The 26,747-nt window shown below is 38.1% G+C and overlaps 1 protein-coding gene across 1 annotated transcript in view; it reads right to left on the bottom strand.

Moving 5' to 3' along the window:
* Window positions 1-26,747, bottom strand: part of DNAH7 (dynein axonemal heavy chain 7) — a gene marked incomplete in the record, with an annotated part of 367,056 nt that overhangs the window by 256,523 nt on the left and 83,786 nt on the right. Inside the window, 5 exon segments of the mRNA XM_070070446.1 lie at window positions 15,226-15,304; window positions 17,462-17,589; window positions 18,270-18,542; window positions 22,403-22,582; window positions 23,433-23,616. Of these exon segments, the coding sequence (XP_069926547.1) occupies window positions 15,226-15,304; window positions 17,462-17,589; window positions 18,270-18,542; window positions 22,403-22,582; window positions 23,433-23,616 (844 nt within the window).

Below are 26,747 nucleotides of genomic sequence, written 5' to 3'. Positions count from 1 at the left end.
GGTTTGCTGTAGGTTTTCTAGATCCTTGAGGTGAATAGAAAGCTCATCTATTTGGTGCCTTTCCAATTTCTTGATGTAGGCACCTATTGATATAAACTTTCCTCTTAACACTGCTTTTGCTGCGTCCCATAAGTTTTGGTATGTTGTGCTGTTATCCTCATTTACTTCCAGAAAGTTTTTGATTTCTCTTTTGATTTCTTCTATGACCCATTGTTCAATCAGGAGCATGTTGTTCAATCTCCATGTGTTTGCATATGCTCTAGGGATTCCTGAGTTGTTCATTTCCAACTTCATTCCTTTATGGTCTGAGAAGCTGCATGGTATGATTCTAATTCTTTTGAATTTGCTGAGACTTGCTTTATGGCCTAGTATGTGGTCAATCCTAGAGAAGGTTCCATGTACTGCTGAGAAGAATGTAAAATCTTTAGCTGTAGGATTGAAAGTTCTGTATATATCTGTTAGATCCATTTGGGCTATAGTGTCGTTTAAATCTACTGTATCCTTGTTGATCTTCTGTCCTATTGATCTGTCTATTTCTGAGAGTGGAGTATTGAAGTCCCCCAGTACTATTGTATTGGGGTCTAAGTCTCCCTTTAAGTCCGTTAACAAATCTTTTAGATAAACCGGTGCCCTGTAGTTAGGTGCATATACATTGATAATTGTTATATCTTCCTGTTGAATTGATCCCTTAATCATTATGTAGTGTCCCTCTTTGTCTCTCTTAACGGTTTTTGTAGTAAAGTTTATGGTGTCTGATATTAAGATGGCTACGCCTGCTCTTTTTTCATTTCTGTTGGCATGGTATATCTTTTTCCAGCCTTTCACTTTCAGTCTGTATGGATCTTTGTTGGAAAGATGTGTTTCTTGTAAGCAGCAAATAGATGGGTTTTGTTCCTTAACCCAGTCAGCCAAACGGTGTCTTTTAACTGGACAGTTCAGGCCATTTACGTTCAATGTGACTAATGATAAGTGGTAACTTTGCCCTGCCATTTGCCAAAGATAAGTTCTAATATATGCTTTGAATTCCCTGTGATCTTTTGCTGTGAGGTTTCCTTCCTTTACCTTCTTTCATATTGATGACCATGTTTCTGTGTTTCTGTGTGTAACACATCTTTAAGCATCTTTTGCAGGGCCGGACGAGTGGCAACAAATTCTTTCAATTTCTGTTTGTTATGAAAAGTCTTTATTTCACCTTCATTCACAAATGATAGCTTTGCAGGATATAATATTCTGGGCTGACAGTTGTTCTCTCTTAGTACCTGGGCTATATCTCGCCATTCCCTCCTAGCTTGTAGAGTTTCTGATGAGAAGTCAGCTGTGAGTCTGATTGGAGATCCTCTGAGAGTAATCTGACGTTTCTCTCTTGCACATTTTAGGATCTTTTCTTTATGTTTCACTGTGGAGAGTTTAATTACAACGTGTCGTGGTGAGGATCTCTTTTGGTCGTGTTTATTAGGGGTTCTGTGAGCTTCCTGTACTAGGATTTCTCTGTCCTTCTCCAAACCTGGGAAATTTTCTGCTAATATCTCACTAAAAAGGCCTTCTAATCCTTTCTCCCTCTCCATGCCTTCAGGAACTCCTAGAACCCGAATGTTGGGTTTTTTAATAGTATCCTGAAGATTCCCGACAATATGTTTTAGATTCCTAATTTCCTCGTCTTTTCTTTGGTCTGACTGTATCCTTTCCTGTTCTCTGTCTTCTAAGTCTGATATTCTCTCTTCTGCTTCTCCCATTCTGTTTGTAAGGCTCTCTATTGTGTTTTTCATTTGATCTATTGAATTCTTCACTTCAGTCACTATCCCAGTTTCCTGTTGTACTAGTTGTTTCGTTTCATTTTGATTCCTCCTTAATATTTCATTTTCACGAGAGAGATTTTCTATCTTGTCCATTAAGGATTTCTGTAGTTCAAGAATTTGTTTTTGAGAACTTCTTAATGTTCTTATCAATTTTTTGAGATCTGCTTCTTGCATTTCTTCTATGTCATCATCCTCATAATCTTGAATTGGGGTGTCTTTTTCATTTGAGGGCTTCATGGTGACTTCCTTGTTTTTATTACCTTGGTTTTTGCGTTTGTTATTTGGCATATTGGAGATATTTGGTTTCTTCACTGTGGTGCTTTTTCTTGTTATACTATGACTCTAGATTAAGTGGACTATCTGTTTTTTATGGAGCCTTAGGGCTTGAGATGGGTGTGGCCTGAGAGCTCTGTTTGGTGTGCCAAAGGTGACACTCCCAGGTTGGGCGTGGTAAACCTCTCTCTCTCTCTCTTTTTCTTTTTTTGATTCAAAAGGGAAGTTATTCTGCACAGCTGAACGAAGTTGGAGGTAGTTAGCAGGCAAATGATATACCCACAGGAGCCAGAGATCGGAAGCTCTTTCCCAAGGACCACACAGGGAATCTGTTCGGCCCTCGGAGTGGGCTCAAATTCTCCTTCAGTCTCCCACTGGGTTGCCAAAGTTACGGAATTGTAGCGTCTCTGGAGAGTGCTCACGTGAATTCCGTGAGTTCTCTCCCCCACCGTCTCTTTTTTCACAGTCTCAGTTCAGTAGCACCACAAATTTACAAGGTTCTAATCTCCTGTTAATTCGCCCCGCCCAGAGTCAGGTTTTTCTGCTAGGCTCAGGGCCGGTGCAGACCTGAGGTCGCTCTGCTTATGACGTATGTCCAAGATGGCGCCTGCTCTTTGTCTTGCTCGCCCTTGAGAGGTGAGCGGAGAGAGAGAAATCCGTGTCCATACCAGTCACCTTTTTTTTTTCCCCTCTCTCTCTCTTCCAGTTAGCTTGGTGAAGTCCCCCCCCGGGGGTCGTTCCCTCTAGTCTCCTCTCTCCGCTTGCCTGCCGGTGTCTCGGGTTATTGAGGTTCGGCTCACCTCGCGTTCCAGCGCTGGTGTGTTGAGTCTGCCGCTGGTGTCCCGAACTGTGGGCTCCCACGCTCTCCACGCAGGTCTGCTCCCCTTCCAGCGCCGATGTGTGGACTCGGAGCCCTGGACATCCCAAGTCTCCCCGCTGTTGCACTCCACTTTGAGCACTTGCACGCAGACCCTGCAGCTTGCGCAGCTCAGTCCCGCGGCTCCAACAACTGACTTCTAATCAGAAAACTTACAGCCTAGAAGAGAATGCTGAGACACACTCCAAGTCTTAAGAGAAAAAAAAAACCTGTCAACTCAGAATGTTGTACCCTGTAATACTTTCATTTATGAATGAAAGTGAAATAAAGACCTTTCATAACAAACAGAAATTGAAAAATTTTTCACCACTCATCCAGCCTTACAAATGATGCTTAAGAATGTGCCACATATAGAAACACAGAAAGACAGCCCTCATTATGAAAGAATGTAAAGGCAGAAAATCTCCCAGTGAAGTACAAAATAAATTCAAAGTAAACAATATTTATGGAAAAACAGAAGGGCTAAGTCATCAATTATCAAAGGTTACCTTAAATGTAAATGGTCTCAACTCTCCAGTTAAAAGACACAGAATGGCCAAATGGATTAAAAACAAGACTCACCTATTTTCTGCCTACAAGAAACACATCTTACCAACAAAGATTCATGCATTGAATGTGAAAAGATGGAAAGATATTCCTCGCTAGTGAAAAGCAAAAAAGGGCAGTTGTTGCCACCCTAATATCAGATCAAATAGACTTTAACACAAAAATTGTTAAAAGAGACAAATAAGAGCACTATGTAATGATCAAGAGACCAAATCAACCAGAAGATGTGATTATAATAAACATATATGATCCAATTACAGGGCCCTTGCTATTTAAAAGAAATGTTAATGGATCTAAAGGGAGACACAGGCTCCAAAACAATAGTAATGCGGGACCTCAATATCCCACTTTCATAGGGACAGATGAACTAGACAGAAAATTAACAAAAAACAAAAAAACAAAAACCAGAGCAAATTGACATTATGCACCAAATGGACCTAAATGATATCTATAGAACTTTTCACTACGGTGGCAGAATACTCTTCTTATCAATGCATGGAATTTTCTCTAGGATAGACCACAGGCAAACTAAAAAAAAATTGAAAACATACCATGCATCTTCTCTGACCACTGTGAAATGAAGGTGGAAATCAACAACTCAAGAATCTCTAGGTCATATGCAAACACATAGAGACTGAACAACATGTTCCTGAATGAATAATGAGTCATAGAAGAAATCAAAAGAGAAATAAAAAATTTCTGGAAATGAATGAAGATGACAATACATCATATCAAAACGTATAGGATATAGCAAAAGCAGTGTTAAGAGGGAAGTTTATAGTAATTGGTCCTAAATCAAGAATTGGGGGCCGGCGCCGCGGCTCACTAGGCTAATCCTCCGCCTAGCGGCGCCGGCACACCGGGTTCTAGTCCCGGTCGGGGCGCCAGATTCTGTCCCGGTTGCCCCTCTTCCAGGCCAGCTCTCTGCTGTGGCCAGGGAGTGCAGTGGAGGATGGCTCAGGTGCTTGGGCCCTGCACCCCATGGGAGACCAGGAAAAGCACCTGGCTCCTGGCTCCTGCCATCGGATCAGCGCGGTGCGCCGGCCGCAGCGTGCCGGCCACGGCAGCCATTGGAGGGTGAACCAACGGCAAAGGAAGACCTTTCTCTCTGTCTCTCTCTCTCACTGTCCACTCTGCCTGTCAAAAAATAAAAATTAAAAAAAAAAAGAATTGGGAAAGGTACAAAAGAAATGAGCTATCAATACATCTCCAGGACCTAGAAATACAACCGCAAATTGAACCCTGAATTAATAGAAGGGAAATAATTAAAATTAGAGAAGATATAAACAAAATTGAAACAAAAAAAATACAAAAGATCAGCAAAATGAATAACTGTTTTTTTTTGAAAAAAAAAAATTGATACAGCATTGGCCCAACTAACCAAAAAAAAAAAAAAACCAGAGAGAAGATCCCAATCAATAAATTCAGAGATGAAAAGGAAATGTAACAATAGATACTACTGAAAATAAAAGGATCATCAAGAATTACTATAAAGAGCGGTATGCCAACAAACTGGGGAACCTGGAAGAAATGGATAGATTCCTATACACACACAATCTACCAAAATTGAGTCATGAAGACATAGAAAACCATAACCAAAACAGAAATTGAATAAGGAATAAATACTTTTTCAACAAAGAAAAGGCCAGAACCAGATAGCTTCACTGATGAATTCTACCAGACATTTAAAGAAGAACTAATTCCAATTCTTCTAAAGCTATTAAAAAACAATTGAAAGGGAGGGAATCCTCCCAGACTCCTATGAAGCTAGAATCACCTTAATTCCTAAACTAGAAAAAGATACAAAGAAAAGTAGAACTATAAACCAATATTCCTAATGAACATAGGATGCAAAAATCCTCAAGAAAATATTAGCTATTTGAATCCGATAACACATCAAAAAGATCATTCACACGGAACAAGTGGGATTTATCTCTGGAATACAGGGATGGTTCAACATTCACAAATTAATCAATGTGATACATCACATTTACAAAATAAAGATCAAGAACCATTTGGTTATCTCAATAGATGCAGAGAAATCACTTGATAAAATACAACATCCTTCAACCTTAAGCAAATTGGATATAGAAGGAACATTTCAACACAGTGAAGGCAATTTATGACAAACCCATAACAGGCATCCTGTTGTATGGGAAAATGCTGAAAGCATTACCCCTATAAAGGTAACCAGACATGGATGCCAACTCTCACCACTGCTATTTAATATTGTCCTGGAATATCTAGCCAGATCCATTAGGCAAGAAGAAGAAATAAAAGGGATACAAATTAGAAAGGAGGATGTCAAACTATATTTGCAGAAGGCATGATTCTGTATACAGTGAATCGAAAAGACTCCACTGAGAGACTATTGGAACTCATACAAGAGTTTGTTAAAACTCTGGGATAGAAAATCAACACAAAAAATCAATAGCCTTTGTAAACACAGACAATGCCATGGCTGAGAAAGAACTTCAAAGATCAATCCCATTCACAAGAGCTCCAAAATTAAATACCTTGGAATAAATTTAACCAAGAATGTGGGTGATTCTGTGAGGATGCTTGTCCTGCCCATGCAGGAGGTTGAGGGGGCATGGAGCACCATGCTCCCCCCACCCCAGGGAGAGACCCCACAGTTTAGCTGCTAGCAGGCGATGGGAGCCCCAGGCACATTTCTCCCCACTCTTGCCTTCTGCCAATCAGGTAAACTGCTCCTGGTTGTGGCCCAGGCCCACCTGGAAAGTTACCCTAGCTATGTGACTTTCAAGCTGATTGGAGAGGCATATTGGCACCAGTGTCACTTCTGTCCTATAGAGTTAGTGTTCCCCTGAGTTAGTTACATCCAGAAGCCTGTCCCTGGTGCTTCTTGTGGAAGAACACTGTTGACCTGCTCTCCTTGTCTGTGAGGCCTTGCAGGATAAGTCTGCACAAGGAGGTCAAATATCTCTAAGATAAAAATTACAAAATATTAAAAAAAGTAGACAGGAGAAACCAATATGGCAGAATAGGTGGAGTCTTCAGTCTGAGCACGGACCCTGCAGCAATGATTCACCAGGAATCAGAGAGCCCTGAGCATATTGAGCCACCCTCAGTGATGGCCCAAAGACCTAGCCATATGCTGGGCCCTCACACACAGTCAGTGTTTTCACAATCCCACCACACAAGGCTTCTACAGTCATGAGCACTCAGCCCTCTGTCAATTCTCCAGCCAGACTCAGGTGTTTGGTCTTAGCTGGTTGCTGGGCATGTGGACATGAGCTAGCATAGCTGTTACATATGTCCAAAATGGTGCCTGCATCTCCAACATGGAGAGAGTGCAACCTCAGGGAAGAGTTAAGGGGAAAATAGCTGTGGAAACTCCATGCAAATTAGAGAGACACTGGATCTATGTGGAGGGTGCAGTGTGCCCAACTCAGGACCCCAGCAGCTGAGAGCCTCAGATCCAGCATTGGAGAGTGAGGTGAGACCAGACTGCAGCAGCCCAAGACACTGGCAATAAGGCTGCAGGAAGAGGCTGGTGTGAGTCCAGCTTAGAGCCCTGTGGAAGACAGTATACCTGCCAAACTAGAGAGGAAAAAAAAAAAGGAGGGCAGGTTTCTCTCTCCCCAACCACCCAGCACCAGTGCCCTGTAACTAGCTAAGAGGGGGAGGGCATCATTTTGGACGTATATAACAGCTGCATGCCCAGCAACCAGATGACACGAAATGCCTGAGTCTGGGAGAATTGACAGGGGGCTGGGTGCTCGTGACTGTGGGAGCCTTGTATGCAGAGACTGTGAAAACAATGGCTACATGTGAGAGTGCAGAGTCTGGCTGGGACTTTGGGTAGTCACTGTGTGCAGCTCCACATATTCGGAGCTCCCTGTATCCTTGTTCAGGGTCATTGCTGCAGGATCCATGCTCAGACCAAGGACTGCACAAATCCTTTGTGTGGTTCTCGTGGCAGCACAAATATTGTACACATTGGAGCTAGTAACCAGGCATTGGTCTCCTTTGAAAAGGGGAGGGGAGTGTGAGACTATACCAACAAAGCTGATTAAACCTCTCCTCTAATTAAAAAATAAAAAATATTTACCACACTCAATTTGGTTGTCACCTTGAATACTCCCCTCACTCTGGAGCACTGAACAGAGCTATGTAGCCACACCCAGCACACATGCCTCAGGGTATTCACTGAAAGAGCAGACACTCCACTAAGCCACAGAGGCATCATTCAAAGATGAAAGCCATCACAGGGAAGAAAAAAACCCAACAAGTATCTCTACAAATACCTAAAAATAGATGCAGCATTCAAAAAACAAGAATAAGGAAGACAACAAGATGCCCCCAAAGAACACAATACCTCAATACAAGACTGTGAGGATGAAGAGACTGAAGAAATGCCAGAGACAGAATTCAAAAAACTGATCATAGAATTACTTAGAAGTCATCAGAAGCAAATCCACAAATTAAGGAAATGCATACATGAAATGAATAAAATTTTTCCCATGAAATTGAGATATTAAAGAGAAACACAAATGAAATGCTATATTGGAAATGAAGAATTAAATATATCAAATAAAAAATGCATGGGGCCAGCATTGTTTTGCAGCAGGTTAACACCCTGGCCTGAAACACTGGCATCCTATATGGGCCCCGGTTCTAGTCCCAGCTGCTCCACTTCCGAACCAACTCTCTGCTATGGTCTGGGATAGCAGTAGAAGATGGCCCAAGTCCTTGGGCCCCTGCACGTGCATGGGAAACCCGAAAGAGGTCCCTGGCTCCTGGCTTCAGATTAGCACAGCTCCAGCCGTTGCAGCCAAGTGGGGAGTGAACCAAAGGATGGAAGACCTCTTTTTCTCCCTCTCTGTCTCTTCTTCTCTCTAACTCTGACTTTCAAATAAATAAATAAATCTTAAAAAAAACACAATGAGGTTTCACCTCATCCAGTAGAATAGCTCTCTTACAGAAATTAGAAAACAATAAAAGCTGGCAAGGATGTTGAGAAAAATGTACCCTAATCCACTGCTGGTGGGGATGTAATCTGGTGTAGCCACCATGGAAGACAGTATGGAGGTATCTCAGAAATCTGAATATAGACCTATCATATGATCCAACCATCCCATTCCTGGGAATTTACCCAAATCTAAAGACATACTCATATAAAAGTGTTCAATGTACCCCTATGTTCATTGAGGCTCAATTCACAATAGCTAAGATATGGAATCAACCCAGATGTCCATCAACTGTTGACTGGATTAGGAAACTATGGTATATACACACACGCACACACACTATGGAGTATTACACAACTATAAAAAAAGAAAGAAATCCTTTTTTTTTTGCAACAATATAAAAGCAACTGGAAACTATTATACTTAGTGAAATAAGCCAGCCCCAAAAAAACAGATACCATATGTTTTACTTGATCTGACGTAAATAATAAAAGTATTTAAAATCTAATGTGTTATACTGAAATGGACATTTTGAGATTTGATGATTTTTTACAGCCATTGTCTCTTCTTTTGAGTAACAGTGTTTTATTTTTTCTTCATATTATTTTTTAAACTTACTTATTGTCAGATTAACTTATGATCATTAAATAAACTGAAAGTAGATCTTTGTAACAATTAAGAGTTGGAATGGGAGAGTTAGGAGGAAGAAAGTTTGGTGCATGGGGGTGATGGAGGATAGAAGTATCACTATGGAGGGAAGTATCACTATGTTCCTAAATATGTAGTACTTGAAACTTAAATAACAAATAAAATTTTTAAAAAAGATTTATACATTTATTTGAGATTTTAACTCCTTTGTCAAAGAGCCCATGAGAGTATTTTAGGCATGGAAAGCCAAGACACTCTGGCAAACAAACAAACAAAAAAAGATCTAAATGAAAGATCTCTGTGAGTGAGATCCCAGTGGAAAGAATGGGCCATCAAAGAAGAAGGTACCTTTCTCTGAAGGGAGGAGTGAACTTTCATTTTGACTATGACCTTGTCTAAATAAGATTAGAGCCGATGAACTCAAAAGGCTTCCATAGCCTTGGCAACTCATGACAGGAGCCTAGGGTGATTACTGACGCCATAAACAAGAGTGTCAATTTGTTAAGTCAACAACAGGAATCACTGTGTACTTACTTCTCATGTGAGATCTCTGTCCTTAATGTGTTGTACAATGTGAATTAATGCTATAACTAGTACTCAAACAGTACTTTATACTTTGTATTTCTGTGTGGGTGCAAACTGTTGAAATCTTTACATAATATATACTAAATTGATCTTCTGTATATAAAGAGAATTGAAAATGAATCTCGATGTGAATGGAATGGGAGAGGGAGTGGGAGATGGGAGGGTTGCAGGTGGGAGGGGAGTTATCAGGGGGAAAAAGCCACTGTAATCCATAAGCTCTACTTTGGAAATTTATGTATATTAAATAAAAGTTTAAAAAAAGAACATTTCCCACAGGAAACACATCAGACTCATAGAATGACAAATGCCCTAAACAGCACTCTGGCCCTTCAGGCATTTGGATCTTGGATCTGGCTAAAAAGCCCATGAGGGTATTTCAGGCATGGAAAGCCAAGACACTGTGGCTTAAAAATGAACTAAATGAAAGATCTCTGTGAGTGAGATCCTAGTGGAAAGAAGGGGCCATCAAAGAAGGAGGTACCTTTCTCTGAAGGGAGAACTTCCAGTTCGATTATGGCCTTGTCTAAATAAGGTCAGAGTTTGTGGACTTAAGAGGCTTCCATAGCCTTGGCATCTCATGACAAGAGCTATGATTACTGATGTCATAAATAAGGTTGTCAATTGCTAAATCAACAACAGGAGTCATTGTGCACTTGCTCCCCATGTAGGACCTCTGTCCTTAATGAGTTGTACTATGAGAATTAATGGTAAAACTTGTCTTCAAACAGTTCTTTATACTTTGTGTGTCTGTGTGGGTGCAAACTGCTGAAATATTTACTTGGTATAGAGTTGATCTTCTGTGTATAAAGATAATGAAAAATGAATCTTAATGAAGAATGGGATGGGAGAGGGACTAGGAGATGGAATGGTGTGTGGGTGGGATGGTAGTTATGGGAGAAGAACCACTATAATCCAAAAGTTGTATTTTGAAATTTGTATTTATTAAATAAAAGTTTTCTATTAAAAACAAATAACTGGCTGGCGCCGTGGCTCACTAGGCTAATCCTCCACCTTGCGGCGCCGGCACACGGGGTTCTATCCCGGTCGGGGCACCAAATTCTGTCCCGGTTGCCCCTCTTCCAGGCCAGCTCTCTGCTGTGGCCCGGGAGTGCAGTGGAGGATGGCCCAAGTACTTGGGCCCTGCACCCCATGGGAGACCAGGATAAGTACCTGGCTCCTGCCATCGGATCAGCGCGGTGCGCCGGCGGCAGCACGCTGGCCACAGTGGCCATTGGAGGGTGAACCAATGGCAAAAGGAAGACCTTTCTCTCTGTCTCTCTCTCACTGTCTACTCTACCTGTCAAAAAAAATAATAATAATAACTGCTACTTTGTGACCAAAAGTAGGGAGGCTTAGAATGGCAAAGAGAAAATATAAAAAGAACTTGGGTTTCCAACCTTGTTTTTGAACAGTTCTATAGAATCCATTCTTGTTATGTGGGAAAATTTTATGTGAGAAAAATAAAATTCATATTTGTGTAAGCACAAAACAAAACAAAAAAAACGAAACAAAAAAAAGAAAGACAGTGTAATCAGGGGTGTGGGGTGTGGGAGACAAATCTTCCATCCACTGATTCACTCTCCAAATGGCTGCAACTTTTATGGCTGTGCCAGGTTGAAGCCAGGAGCCAGGAGCTTCATACAGCTCTCCCACATGTGTGGTAGGGGCCAAACTACTTGGGCCATCCTCTGATGCTTTCCCAGGCACATTAGAAGGGAGCTGGATTGGATGTGGAGCAACTGATACTTGAACCAGTGCTCATAAGGGATAGAGGTTGCAAGTGGTGGCTTGACCTACTGCACCACAATGCCAGCTCTATATAATTCTAAAACCAAAATAGCAACTATCCAAGAATAAGAAAGATAATCATGAAAAAGAAAACTATGAGACCACTCCTGTTAACACCAAAGATGTAGTAATTTATAGATGCAGTAGGTTAAATACTTGTGCTGCCTTCAGAAAAGAGAATAGAACAGAACAGAAACCATTCAGGAGAGATTCTAGAACATAAATGCAAATTTATAATGATAAATTGCTTAATAAATAAGGGAGTAAAATGGTTATTGATTTTGAGGAACAGTAAGAACACTCATTACCTATTTGTAGAAATACATGGAAGGTCTATTGTTTAATGAATAAAGTAGTTTATAGAAGAATAATAATTCTCTTTCTATGAATACAAATCTATGTATGGCATTTCAGGTAAACAGGAGAAATAAGTTCTAGAAATCCATGTACAACACGGGAACCACAGTTAATTACAACATATGATACTCATATTCTTGAAAGTTGCTGAGAGTCCATTTAGAAAAAATGAAGAATGTGAAGCAACTCATATATTAATTACCTTGATTTACTTATTACACATGGTATAAATACTTTAAAACATCATGATGTACATGATAAGAAAAATATAAAATTAAATTGATAAATTAGGTAAATTGTAAAAATTTACAAAAATTAAAATTAAACTAATAAATTAGGTAAATTGTAATCATCCTTTTCATGGAAAAGATATTTTAAAAGAAAAAAATCTATGCTTATTTTGTATTTATATATATGCAGGTGTACATTCTGTGTGCACATACATATAAATATTGCTCTCCCAAAAGCTATTTTAATACATATGAATTTATTAGTAATTTTAGTAGCATAAATTTCCAAAAGAATCCTACTATCCACAAGGAAATGAGAAAAGTGCAAATGAAGTCTAACTACTATATTAATTTCTTCTGTTATGTACTCAGCTCCCTGTCCATGAAGTTAAAAAAAAAACTAATATTTTTTAAAAATAAAAACGCAAAGTTCTTTTTAGTCTCTAATTACATCTTTGTGTCTGCCTCTTTCATTTCTCTTTCTCTAGCAATTTACATCTTTGCCAAAGCCAGGAAACTCAAACTCCATTCAGGTCTCCCACATGGGTGGCAGGGCTCTAAGCACTTGAGCCATCATTGGCTGCCTCCCAGGATGCATTAACAGGAAGCCAGATTAGAAGCAAAGGTGGGGGGCCGGCACCGTGGCTCACTCGGTTAATCCTCCACTTGCAGCACTGGCATCACATATGGGTGCCGGGTTCTAGTCCTAGTTGCTTCTCTTCTACTCCAGCTCTCTGCTGTGGCCTGGGAAGGCATTCGAGAATGGCCCAAGTGCTTGGGCACCTGCACCCATGTGGGAGACCAGGAAAAGAGCACCTGGCTCCTGGCTTTGGATTGGCATAGCTCCAACCATAGCGGCCATTTGGGGGGTGAACCAGCAGAAGGAAGACTTTTATCTCTCTCTCTCTCTCTCTCACTGTCTAACTCTATCTGTCAAAAAAAAATTAAAACACTGCAAGATATAGGTACCAGCAAAGACTTCTTGGAAAATACCCAGAAGCACAGGCAGTCAAAACCAAAATTAACATTTGGGATTGCGTCAAATTGAGAAGTTTCTGTACTTCAAAAGAAACAGTTAGGAAAGTGAAGAGGCAACCGACAGAATGGGAAAAAATATTCGCAAACTATACAACAGATAAAGGGTTGATAACCAGAATCTACAAAGAAATCAAGGAACTCCACAACATCAAAACAAACAACCCACTTAAGAGATGGGCCAAGGACCTCAACAGACATTTTTCAAAAGAGGAAAGCCAAATGGCCAACAGACACATGAAAAAATGTTCAGGATCACTAGACATCAGGTAAATGCAAATCAAAACCACAATGAGGTTTCACCTTACCCCGGTTAGAATGGCTCACATTCAGAAATCTACCAACAATAGATGCTAGAGAGGATGTGGGGAAAAGGGGACACTAACCCACTGTTGGTGGGAATGCAAACTGGTTAAGCCACTATGGAAGTCAGTCTGGAGATTCCTCAGACACCTGAATATAACCCTACCATTCAACCCAGCCATCCCCCTCCTTGGAATTTACCCAAAGGAAATGAAATTGGCAAACAAAAAAGCAGTCTGCACATTAATGTTTATGGCAGCTCAATTCACAATAGCTAAGACCTGGAACCAACCCAAATGCCCATCAACAGTAGACTGGATAAAGAAATTATGGGACATGTACTCTATAGAATACTATACAGAAGTCAAAAACAACGAAACCCAGTCATTTGCAACAAGATGGAGGAATTTGGAAAACATCATGCTGAGTGAATTAAGCCAGTCCCAAAGGGACAAATATCATATGTTCTCCCTGATTGGTGACAACTAACTGAGCACCAAAGGGGAAACCTGTTGAAGTGAAACTGACACTATGAGAAACAGTGACTTGATCAGTTCTTGTCCTGACTGTTGACGTACAATGTAATACTTTATCCATTTTAGTATTTTTTTTTTGTTCTACTCCAATTGAGTAGCAGGAACCCAGTACTGGGGCCATCACCTGCTGCCTCTGAGATGCATTAGCATGAAACTGGATGGGAAACAAGGTGGGACTCCATCTCAAGTGCCCTGATATGAGAAGTGGACACCTAATATAGGCATCCAAAGTGGCAGCTGAACCTGCTGCTCTACAAACTCACCCCAAGTAATGATTTTTAAAATTTATATATGTAATCATTTGAGCTCCTTTTATAATTTGTTCCACAAAACATGTGATGTACATGTTTTAATGGGTTCACAAATATTTTAGAATATAAAAATTAAAGTGGCTATATTTTGGATTTTGTAAATACTAGAAAATGAGAAACAGAATTCTGTGAAAGCTTAATAACTTAATACTTTCATTCTTATAAAAAGTTATAAGAATTAAGAGAATAAAATGATGATTAATTCATTTCTATCATTTTATTAGACTTCAAATACAGAAGTAATATGAAAAATAAAGCTTGACTTGCCTAATTTTCAGTGCCATAAACTCTATTTTCAAAGCATAATATACTTTCAGGCAATTATCATAGAAAATTTTAGTCTATTACAAAATATACAGAAGACAAAAAATAATATTTAAGGATTAAATATTTGTTGATCATAAAAACATAAAGAATGAAAGCCCATCTCAGGTTGCTCAGGATAGTTCTGGTTTATTTTTGCCTGTTAATCTGATAATAATTATTAATATTGCTGTTAAAAATATTCCCAGTAGATAACTGCATAATTGCTCTAATACTTCACCCCTCCAGTATCCAAGCCTTGTGGTGTACTCTCACTCTGACTTATTTTGGTCAATGAGTCATTTCTAATGTGACACAAGCAAAGATGTGAAAACTACTTATACAATTGGGCTCGTGTGTCTCTACTCTATCAGAAGAACATGCCCAGGTGAACCTCTGCTGGAGTTGAAGAGACAAGTAAAGCAGAGTCAAATTGCTGGAAGATAATTACACTAGTCAGCCCAACTGAGAGCTGATGGCTGAGCTGAGTGACACAACTGAGTGACCCCAATGAGGCCAGAAAAACTGTCCAAGAGAGTCTAGCCTAAATCACCAAACTGATGACTAATGCAGTAAGTATTTAAATGGCCCTTAATACTCATTTTTAGACACTGTCTCAAGTTTAGCAGGGATTTGTTCTGAATTATTGTGTCAATAGTCAACTGATACACACATAACAAATAAAAGAGTTTATGAACAATACCTTCATTTCCATTAACTCTGCTGTATTTGGAGGTGTACTCAGAGCTTTTTCAGCTATCTTCTCAAATTCATCACATAATCTAAAACACCAGACAAAGCCAATCTTACACATTTACAAGGAAATTTCATTCTCAGATATATTCCTGTGATTATTTATTGCATGAAAAATAAAAATTGTACCTTGACTACATGACATCTAGTGAATTAAAAACAAGTTTGTGTTAATTTACTTATTCAATAGATATTCAGTGACTATTACATTCTCAACTACAATATCAAGTGACAGTTATAGAAATTAATAATGTAATAATGGCTTCCAAGAAGCTCATAATCCAGTATGGGAGACAAGGCTATCAACAGTCATTTCCATGTTGGTGTTTTAAGGACTGGAGCAGAGTTAGTTGAGATGATACAAAGTAGCACAAAGGTAGGGAGTGATTAACTCTACTTGGAAGGAATAGTTAAAATGGGCCTCTGTGATCAGAAACTTCTGGTATTAATTTGGGTTGTGGACTGTCGCTCCCCCTCTTCGTGGAGGAACGACACAGGACCCTGCGCTGTTCTTTCGTCTGCTCGGCCCTCCCCGGGTTTGCTGCTGGTTCTTCCCGGGTTGGCTACTATCCCTTCCACCTCCGTGGAAGGGCAGTTCCCCCTGGCCACATTCCCCACTTCCGCAGGGGAGCGGCACACCGCCGGCCGGCTTTCTGGGGGCTGCACAGGCGTTCCTTCAGATGTTCCCCTTAGATGTTCCCCATAGATGTTCCTGGTGCATGCCGTCTCTCTCCTCCTTTATAGTCCTCCTCCGCCAATCCCAACTCGGCTGCCCACACGCCGAGTACGCTGCTCTCCAATCAGGAGCAAGTCCTACAGTTTATTGGTTGAACTGGAGGCAGCTGTGCGGAAGCTGTTTACTTCTCTCCCAGCGCCATATTGTGGGAGAGCAGATGCATAGAATAAGTCTTAATTCCAGTAACTCAGTCCAGTCCGGATTGCTCCCCACAGTGGACAATGTAAATAATGAACTTAGAGTAGAAAAAGAGAGTAGCAGTAGCTAAGGAAGGCCAGAAAAAATATGGAAAAATCCTTCAGAAAGACTTGCTGTAATATGAGAGGAAGGAGTAGCATGATGATGATATTAGACTGAAGTTGGGGGCTTATAGATGGAAAAGAGTTTTGAATCCTTGTTGTAAACCCTTGCTTGTAAACGGCAGAGGCAGAATCAACACAGGAGAGGGTTAAAATAATGGATACAGGCATGCTAACCTGTGGAGCCAGAGGGACTGGAAGCAGTGGGGTTGAGCCCATTGGTAGAGACACACACACTGAACAGTGCAACAGACTCCTGCCTCTGCAGTATGGGAAACAATTAGGAATGGCTTCATGGAGTGGTGAGTCAAGACACATAGGGGAAAGATGTTGAGATCATTCAAACCTACTGGTTCCATACTAATTCTGAGATGCCCTCTGTACATCCAGAAAATGCAGCATTCAGAGGGCATAAGAGGCAGGGAAAGTAGTAATGAACTTGAAATATTTCACCCAGAATGAAATGTTGAAGTAAAAGTCATTTTCATATTTTTTTCAATACTTTCAGAGGAAAAGATACTTTAGCTAAAATATGATTATTTTTCCTCAATTGTAGATCTCTTTCATACAATGCCTCCATCTTCAGCCTTCCCCCACACCTCTCTTTCCTCACATATCTGTGAAAGCAACACAAACCACTTCTGGTTCTTAGAATCCATCATGTCATTTTTCACACCTCACTGCCTGCTACATATTTTCTCTACCTGGAACTCTTTCACCCTCATTGTTCACTTTAAAGACTCTTCATTCACTCAGATAATTTTCCTTCAGAAAAGGAAAATTATTCCTGTCCTTCTCCATTCTACCCCATGGCTCAGGATGTACTGCACTCCACTGTAATGTGCTGGTTGTATGTCTATTTCTGCTTCTACCTTGTAATGTCCTCCATTAATTCTATTAATATTTAGAGCCTAGTCTTGGTCCAACACATAGTATTTGAATAAAGCTTCCTTTAGGCTTATTTACAGCTTGAAAATAAGATTTTATAATGATCTATCTTTTCTCTGATATCCGATATATTTTTCCCCATGTAACTGATAACAGAATGCCCACATGGGATGCCCTAATTCATTACTTTAAATGAGTGACAGTTAATTCTACTTCACATAGCCTCCCAAAAGATAGAAATATCACCAATCTCACATAAATACCTTGTATTTAGTTCCTGATGATCTTTGAACATCTTAGCTATAAGTTTCCCACAAAGTGCATCTGCTCGCTTCACCAAAGCTCTGATTAATTCCTCACAGTGCATTTCAAACATTCCTAAACGAATAGTCTGTAATATATTAAAAGTTTAATAAGTATAAAAATAAAAATTCTCAGAATTTTAGTATTCTTATAATATTCATTTCGTATGTGATCTAACAAGATTTAGCTTTTAAAACTTATGTGAAGCAGGGAGAGTCTTCAAAATTTTACAAGTATCTTTTGGGAAAATATCCTTGAAGAGTTTATTGTCTTGGAAGCCAATTCCATTCAATAATAATGATTTAAAAAGGGAGAATTGAGTTAGTAAATACATAATGTCTATTTCAACCATTATATTTGTTCTCCATAAAAATTATATATTCATGGTCACAAATCTGAAAAATGTAAATAATGGGAAAAAATTTTAACACTAGTATCCTACTAAACAGAAGTAGCTATACTTTGGTGTAATTGTCATATTTTCCAAAGAATTCATAAAAATTGAAATTTGGTGGAGGAGAAAAATTACACAAAATACTTAAACGGCAGAATTGCAGTAGTCTCAACTACATGAGCACAAGACTTGTCTCTGTTTTGTTTGCCTCCTTATATACAAGGTTTACCACACTGCTTGGCATATATTATTAGACCAATAAATATTTTCCTATTGATAGTAATAGTCTTTCACTTTATTGAAAAATGCAAGCTAATAAACTTGGAAAAGATCATTAGCCACAGATAACATTTGTACAAGCTGGAATGATTTACCTTTCTAGATGTGTATTGTATTTCCTTCATGAGTTTTTGGTATTTACGAATTTCTTCTATTATGTTCTCATAATGATGATTTTCTGCAAGGAAATTATCAACATCTTCCTCAGCCTTTTTGGTAACTAAAAAATCATACTTGTCATAGAGCTTGAGGTGCTCTATAGGTGCCATGCTCTCTCTCATAATCACTTCCTTAATCTTTTTTTTGTGAGCATCTACAATTTCATCCACAATTATGGGCTTCAAGGTTGTTAGTTTAGACTTACTTTCCTAAACAAAGGGGTAGGAGGAGAAACAATAGGTTACTTTAAATCATAGTAATGTTTTAAAATATAGATTTCATATTTTTTGTTTTCCTTAATGCTGCCAAGATGTGTTACATTTTTCTGTATAACCGAAAGAATGGTTTCTTGAATATATATACAAAATCAGATTTAGAAAATAAAAACAGAAAAATTCTCATTTCATTTGTGTAAGTGTATTATGCTAGCTTTATAAGGTAGCATTTGCACTGTATATCATTAAAAGAAAATAATCCAAGCTTAATGTCATACATCATACCCTTTAATCACTGTACTTTTTCCACTTCAGGAAAAATCTATCTAGGGCAAAGAAAGATTGTTAACTCATTCACTGGCCTTTAATCTTCTAACAACAACTAAAATAGACTAAAAAAAACCCTTAGTTAATAAGTTTGTATTTTGCTATTCCAATTAGAATAATGGTGGGCAAGAGTGGACCAGACAACAACTTTAAATAAGCAAACAAATAGGTCTCATCTTCCCAAATAAGAAAAATGTTTCTATGTGATTTATTATCTGAATCAAATTACTCTACACACATATACACACACACATACATCATTCAGAAGGGATTTTTAACTCTAAGCAGCAAAAATCATTGTCCATAGTGGATATTCTAAAACACTCAAGCTGGTCATGTCAAAGAATTACTTAGAATACAGAATAATTGGCTTGTTTATTCAGGGGGCATTTGCATGCTATTCTCCCTAGTTGAAACTTCCTCTTGCTTAGAGCTAGATGCTTGTGAGAATGTTAGTGAGTCCTACTACCACCAATACTAACACCATCATCATTTCACCCCTGTGCTCAGAAGATGTTTGGTGTAATCTTTTCTGAAAAAGAAATATTAGGTTAATACAGTGTATTTCATGTGCTGGGTGCAATGTGAACTTATTAGTTCTCATGTGAAGTCTATTAGTATTAATTATAGAATGTTTTTAAAATTTATTAACAGCCCCCTTATCTCTAAAGCCTACAGATTTTTCTAAACAGAACTATATTAGAAAGCAAAATTTTAATATGTATTCTAATTACCTCCTCTAAAGTTAAGAGTGATATTTTGCATGAGACACCTGAGATGTTTGAAAACATAATAAATTATATCATTAGATAGTGGTGTGCTTGGACTCACAATAAGCCAATTCTTACTGGTTTGCCTTCCCCCAAGAAAGTGTGTTTTGATTTACTTTCAGTTTCTATTAAAGGTTATATAATAGATGGCTATGTGAATTCCACTTCTGCAGCTGCTGTCAAAGATCACTGAGATTGTGTTCAATTATCTTACTCAAGTTACCCTGTTATTATTTTTTTCAAAAACTGACAAATTGCCAGAATCATCTAGGCATATTTTATCAGTGCTTATTTCTGAGTACCAACTCTGTCATTGTGAACCTGCACCTTTGGGATAAAAGAGAGTGGTATTGATGTTCCCTGGAATTTGTACATTTAAACTGTTACCAGGTAATTCTAACACATAAGGTTATCACAATCTACCTCATGTGTAATGCCCTGTGTAGGACTTAGCTCTCAAAATTTTGTCAGGAGAACTATTCTATTCCCTGGGTTTACATTAATTATTTTAATCCTAATTAAATCTTGTCATATTTTCCTCTTTAGAAACCAGAAAGCTTAGAAACATATTTTATAACCATAAAACCACAGCAACTATTTTCATAAAGATAACTTTAAGAGTCACTTTTCCCCACTTGGAGCTTTGTCTAGTAATTCTTATAACTTGCTATATTTTTTGCTTCTTAAACTACCTCAAATTATTATTGAAGAATGTTGGGTAAAAAGAATAGTAACAAATAGATAAATTGGAATTACACAATGGACAAAGTGTTCAGTAAGCTCTTGAGAGATTTCTACTTGTGGCAATATGAGAAACAGATATCCAGAAACCAAATACCTAGGTCAAAACACATAAATATGCTGGGGAAAATGCTACATTTATCTTTTATTGTACATAGCTAAAGGAGCAAAATCATAAGGGAAAGTCTAAGTGGCCAAAATCAGAGGAAGTATAAATTGGAGAGGTTGCTATGTGCAGAAATGAACAGCTAATTTGCAGACTCTGTTGATCATTATGGCCTAAGCTTTGCTTTTGAGCCTCCAGCAAGGTGGGTATACAGAAGCAGGGCTGAGAGAGTGGAGTGGATGTCAGGGAACAAGGCCTCAATCCTGAGCAAAGCTTCTAATATAAAATCAAGAACACTCCAAGATGACATACTTCAAAGTGAGGATTTGAGGAGACAAAACTTCAGAATGATGAAAGGTGGCCAAACCTTTGAATGATGGGAGTGGGAGAAATGCAAGGAAAATGTCCTGGTTTTGCTTTGTTTCACAGTAGAGGAGGGAAAAGGGGTGGCCTTAAGAATTTGTAACCATCAGCCTATCCTAGTACAGGTTTGGGTAAGTATTCATACTGCCAGTCTTACCCACAGAATTGTTAAGCAGGAATTTAGTTTAAAAATGATCACTGGTCTGTAGGGACCTCCACAGCACCTGTCAGGAAAATATGCAATTTCCAAAGGAATCAACTTAAACCAAGGCCTCAAAGACTTCCCTGTATGAAGCTCATATATCATAAACCCATTAAATAAAGAAAAATACCAAGAGAAATAAACCACTAGGAGCAGGAGTTATCAAAACCAAAATCATAATGACAAAGACTACAGATATTAGCATTATTTACCACAGAATAATATTAAAAATTTATATGTTGTTTAAAAAGGTAAAAGTTTAATGGACACACTAAATGAACACAAAATATTATCAACAATAACCAGGGTTTTTTTTTTTTTACAAAGTGTATACTCATGTGAGGCCCAGGCAGGGGCTTTGGGGGGATCCAGGCCCCATGCTCTGGGATCCCCTTGCTCAGGGAGCCCCTCCAAGGAGACACCCCAATCCCTTAAATACATACATAAGTTGAATGAGAATAATATCCTCAAAATGGAGAATTTTACAATGTTAGATGAAATAAAACAAGTAACAGATTACTTATGATTCCAGTTATATAAAGAGATGGAAATTCTAAACAGAAATTGTTATGGATATATGGTCATGTAGTAAGCCTTATTTTAGAAATTAAGAATAATACCTCAATATTCAGGATAGTGACTCTTATTGAAAGGTATAAGGATGGGGTGTGAGTAGAAAGGTATAAAGAGAGTTTAGAATATTACTAATATTTTATTTCCTCAGATGGCTATAGCTACCCAGGTATTAACTTTATTAGTGTTTAAACCTTTCAATATTAATCTCGTACAATTTAGTATTAGTGAACTATTTGAAAACTAGAAAACAAAAACTATTGATTGGACTTACAAAGTTTGCAAACCTTGTAAGCTAAAGAATCTTCAGATATACTTCTCTAATATAGACTGCAGCTGTCATAGACAGCATCTATGAGTTGAAGAGACTGAGACAGGAACTCTATTAATGGAAGAGGGTGTATGAGGAGGACAATCAAGCAACGCATGGTTTTACAAAGTATCATGGACGTCTACAATGCTCTATTAGTGCTACAGCAAATGGTATGAGAGTGACAGCAAACATTCATTCAAACCCAATAATAACTTTCATTTTTTCCCCTCAAAATATTCTCAGTGAAGCCCAATAATGGAAGACTGCACTAGGAAAGCAGGTAATTTTAAGAGTAGCTAATGGGAAATGGTATTTTTGAAATAATGTTTTCTGATATGCCAATATTACTAGGCCACTTATATTCTGTGAAGTAGTGAATACCTATCTACACTTTCCAGAAGCTATTGAAGTGATTATTATTATGTAAATTCAAGCAATCAGAATATCATTGTTACTTACCCACTTGGAATACAATTTTGTTTCAACTCTTGGCACAAAGCTGACAGCCTTAATCATGATATTATAAACATTTAGGAAGATATCTATATAGTCATTAAAGTCTGGTTCAAACTTAATGGTATCATTTTCAAGGATCAGCCTCATGATGAAACCTGGATGTTCAAAAGCTCTAACAGAATCCTGTATGGGGAAAATGTTCATACATGTAATACACACTTGTATATGCCAAGGAACTGTACTAAAACATGCAAAAATGATTCCAAGCTAGACATATTGGTATCTAATATCCATTTATCCCACAGCTCAACTATAAAATCTAAAAAAAGGAGGATGTGCATGAATAACAGTGGAGTTTTAGAATCATACAAGCAACAGCATAAGAGAAGAACATTTCAAAGCCAAACTCTTCTCACACTGTACCATGACCAATTTCTAGAGAGAGAAAACACTCCTTGTGAAAAATTTCCCCAGCATGCATAACCCAAGTTTCCTAACTATGGAAATTTTAACTTAGTATCCCTAATATTTACCTAATGTGATGATAATATATTCTTAATATGCAAGTAGACATTTTTTAATGGATAAGTGTAATATGTCTGAAGATTATTTTCTGGAGGCAGACAGTGTTGCACAGTGGATTAAGCTGCTACTTAGGATACCCACACCCAATATCAGCATGCCTGGGATCAAGTCCTAACTCCACTCCTCCACTGCCAATCCAGCTTCCTGCTAATGCACCTGGAAGACAGCAGATGACGGCCCAAGTACTTAGGTTCCTACCACCCATGTAAGAGACCAGAATAGCGTTCCTGGCTTTGGCCTGGCCTAGCCTCTACTGTTGAGGGCATTTGGGAATGAACTAGTAGATGGAAGATCCACTCCCTACCACTAACACCCTACCACTCACTCTGCCTTTCACATAAAAAAAATGGTAAACTTTCTGTTCTCTCACTGGTAAATGTATTTTATCCCTATCTGAAAGAATTTTAAAAATAATAAATACATAAGGGTATAACTGAACTGTACTTACAGGGGGTTGTGCAATTAAGTCTGTGAAATCTTGCATGGAGACTAATGCGAGGTCCTGCAGTTGTAAAGTCATAAGTGTAGCAGCACAATTGAAAAAAGATTCCAATTTGGTACTGCTGTCACCAGTTGGCAATTGCTTTTTTTTATTACCTTGGTAATAAATATTCTGCACTTCTGGAATCCACCTTGAAAGAACAAAAGACTTTTAAAAGTCAATACTTACAGTGAATTATTCCTTTTACATTAACCATTAACAGTAATTTCTGGACATACAAAGGTCTTCCTAGAGAGGTATAATGCTAAGTGACATTATCCACTCTCTGAAATATAAGTGCTACAATATTTCATTTCTCCTAGGGAAAGAAACTTAAAATCACAGTCAATAGGAAATGAATCAATGATGTGATTCTGTGGGAAAGATATAAATCTAACTTCTGGACTATGATTCCTACTCTTTTTGAAGAAATATGAAAACCAATTTTAATAGATATCCAAAGATACTTCCCTCCAGGATCTAAATGTTCTCCAAGAAATGTATTTGTTAGTTTAAGGCTAAAGTACGAAGAACAGATTAAATGAGGGGAGAGTTTATATCAAGTTAAACGCACCTGGTATTTCATGTTACTCTTTTTCACAATAATTTGAAAACAAGATACAAAATCATGTATTTTATTTCTTTTCATTTCCCTTAATATGAAATCCTGAAAGAGTAACTGATCTAAAGCACAATTTCAAATGTGTATGTGTCCTTGTAATAAAAATATAACTGAAGTTTCATATATAGATATATCATGATGATAACAAATGAAATTTTCAGCTTACAAATCTACTGCCCCTCACTACAGAATTATGGGATACTGGTACCTTCTTTCCTAAGAGAAATGAATTTTTTAAATAGTCAACATAATATCGGGAGTTGCCTGAATGTTGAAGAGAGAACATTTAAATTTTAAATACATTTAATTATTCCTGTGATGAGTCTGTACTGAATGTCTACTATCTGCTAGGAACAGTGTCACAGAAGACATACAAAATCATGATCATCACTTCTGTCATAACAATGAAGGTAATGTGTATAGAAGAAAAACAAATCTTAAAGCAAATGACAGAGATGTAATTTTTCATATAAGTAATGGGAAAGAGTTTTATAGTAAAGATGACAATTAATCTAAAGGACCAATAGAAATGAGAACGAGGAAAACTCTGAGAGATGGGTCTAAAATAGAAGTAAGATAAAAAGAAGTGAGATAGGTAGGGCTAATACATCTGATCATTTTACTCTTTAAAAGATACAATAGATCATAGAGACAGACTAGAAAACAGGAAGAAATAACAGGGTGTAGAACACGAAGCTGAAAATAAGAACTTGTGTCAGAGGCTCTAAGGAGAAGTCATGGATGATGCTTCTGCACTGGGATGTCTCTGTTATAGCAATAGGCAAAGAGGACAAGTAGCAGGTATAGGTAGAGAAGGATAGTATTAGCTTAAATAAGGGAATGGAGACTCTTCCAGCAGTTCTGGCAAGAGATGAAATAGGTTTGGGTTTGGAAGACTTGAAAAAAAGATAAGTAAAGTGCATTTTTAAATTATTCATTCATTCATTATCTCAAAAATATTTATACAATTCCCTATTATGTACAGAATGTTCCATGTAAAAACTGCTTCTAGACTAGTAAAGGAACATGCATAGAAAAATATCATAAAAGGAAGGAGTTATAAGACAAAAAAGTACCAGAAGAAAGAAATCACTTTTGATATGTAACAGTGTGGATCTTACAGAAGAATCATTTAGACTCAGGACTGAAGATCAGAAGAGAAGCTTTTCCAGTAACAAGTTGCATGAAACGTTGTAAATATTGCGAAGCATAAATATTTTGATGATGGTGTGCAAGAAGTCCTTATTTCTTTAACCTCTGATTGAATCATTATGATTATTTATGCAAAGATGACAATGCTAAAAGTCACAGAGTTTAAGAGAAAAGTCATTGGACAACTTTTGAAGTTTCCTAGAGTTCTTATCTCACAGAAACATACAAGAAGTAACTATTTTAAACATCAATAAGTGGTTAAAAGTGAGAAAAAGAGCATCAGATGTGGTCCTTAGGTGAATTTTTAGCAGTGACAGGGCATGGTTACAAACGAGTCACAGAATTCTTCCTGTTTTATTTATCAGGACCATTTCCACAGCCATGGCCCAAGATGAAAATCTCAGAAGTGAGGATGCAAATGACAGTTTTGTTCATGTTGCAGAAGATAGTAAAAAGCAGGTTAAGAAATATGGGATTATTTTGTTAACAAAATGGAGGCACTAAACTGGAGAATACTTTAAAATTCATCTGGCTAAGCTTGAAAGGGTAAGATACCAAAGACAAAGGGATATAGCATTTACTCATATTTTGCAATGGTCAACATGGGTGGACAAAAGGGCCTGCCAAAGGGAGTACCAGAGATAATTGGAACAAGGGGTAAGCATGGAAAACGCTTATGAGAGGAAGTCGAAAGTAGCTGGTGCTCATAAAATAAGTCTTAATAAATGTAAAAGGATTCAAATCATACAAAGTTAGAAATCAGAAACAGAAGAACACTTGTAAAAATCACAAAGATATGGAAATCAAACAACACACTCCCGTAGGCAATAAATCAAATAATTAAAAACACAAGGAAAATTAGAAAATAATTTTATAAGAAAGAAAATTATGAGAAATGTGCCAAAAATTCATAGAATGCAACAAAATCAGTGATCATATAGAAACTTATAACCATATAGTGTGCTTCAAAAAGTCTACGGAAAAACAAAATTCAAAGATAATGTATATTTTCTATGAATTTTTTAAAAAATTAATTTATTTGAAAGGCAAAGTTACACACACACACACACACACACACACGCAAAGCGAGATCTTCTATCCACTAGTACATTCCCCAGATGGCTGCAATGGCCAGCGCTAGGCTAGAACAAAGCCAGGAGCCAAGGGTTTCATCCAGTCTCCCATGTTGGGTGGCAGGAGCCCAAAAATTTGGGCTATCTTCTGCTGCTTTTCCCAAGCAAAGTAGCATGGAGCTGGGATTAGAAGTGAGGAAGTAGGACACGAACCTGCACCCATACAGGATGCTGACAGTGCAGGCAGCAGCTTTACCCACAATACCACAATACTGGCCCTTCTATGAACTTTTTTTTTTTTTTGCTTTCAAACTTTTATTTAATGAATATAAATTTCCAAAGACCAGCTTATGGATTACAATGGCTTCCCCTCCTTCATAACTTCCCTCCCACCCGCAACCCTCCCCTTTCCCACTCCCTCTCCCCTTCCATTCA

This window comes from Oryctolagus cuniculus, chromosome 3, assembly GCF_964237555.1.
Source record: "Oryctolagus cuniculus chromosome 3, mOryCun1.1, whole genome shotgun sequence".
Taxonomy (NCBI): domain Eukaryota; kingdom Metazoa; phylum Chordata; class Mammalia; order Lagomorpha; family Leporidae; genus Oryctolagus; species Oryctolagus cuniculus.
Note: the sequence above shows the minus strand (reverse complement) of the source record. Positions and strands in the feature narration are given on the sequence as shown.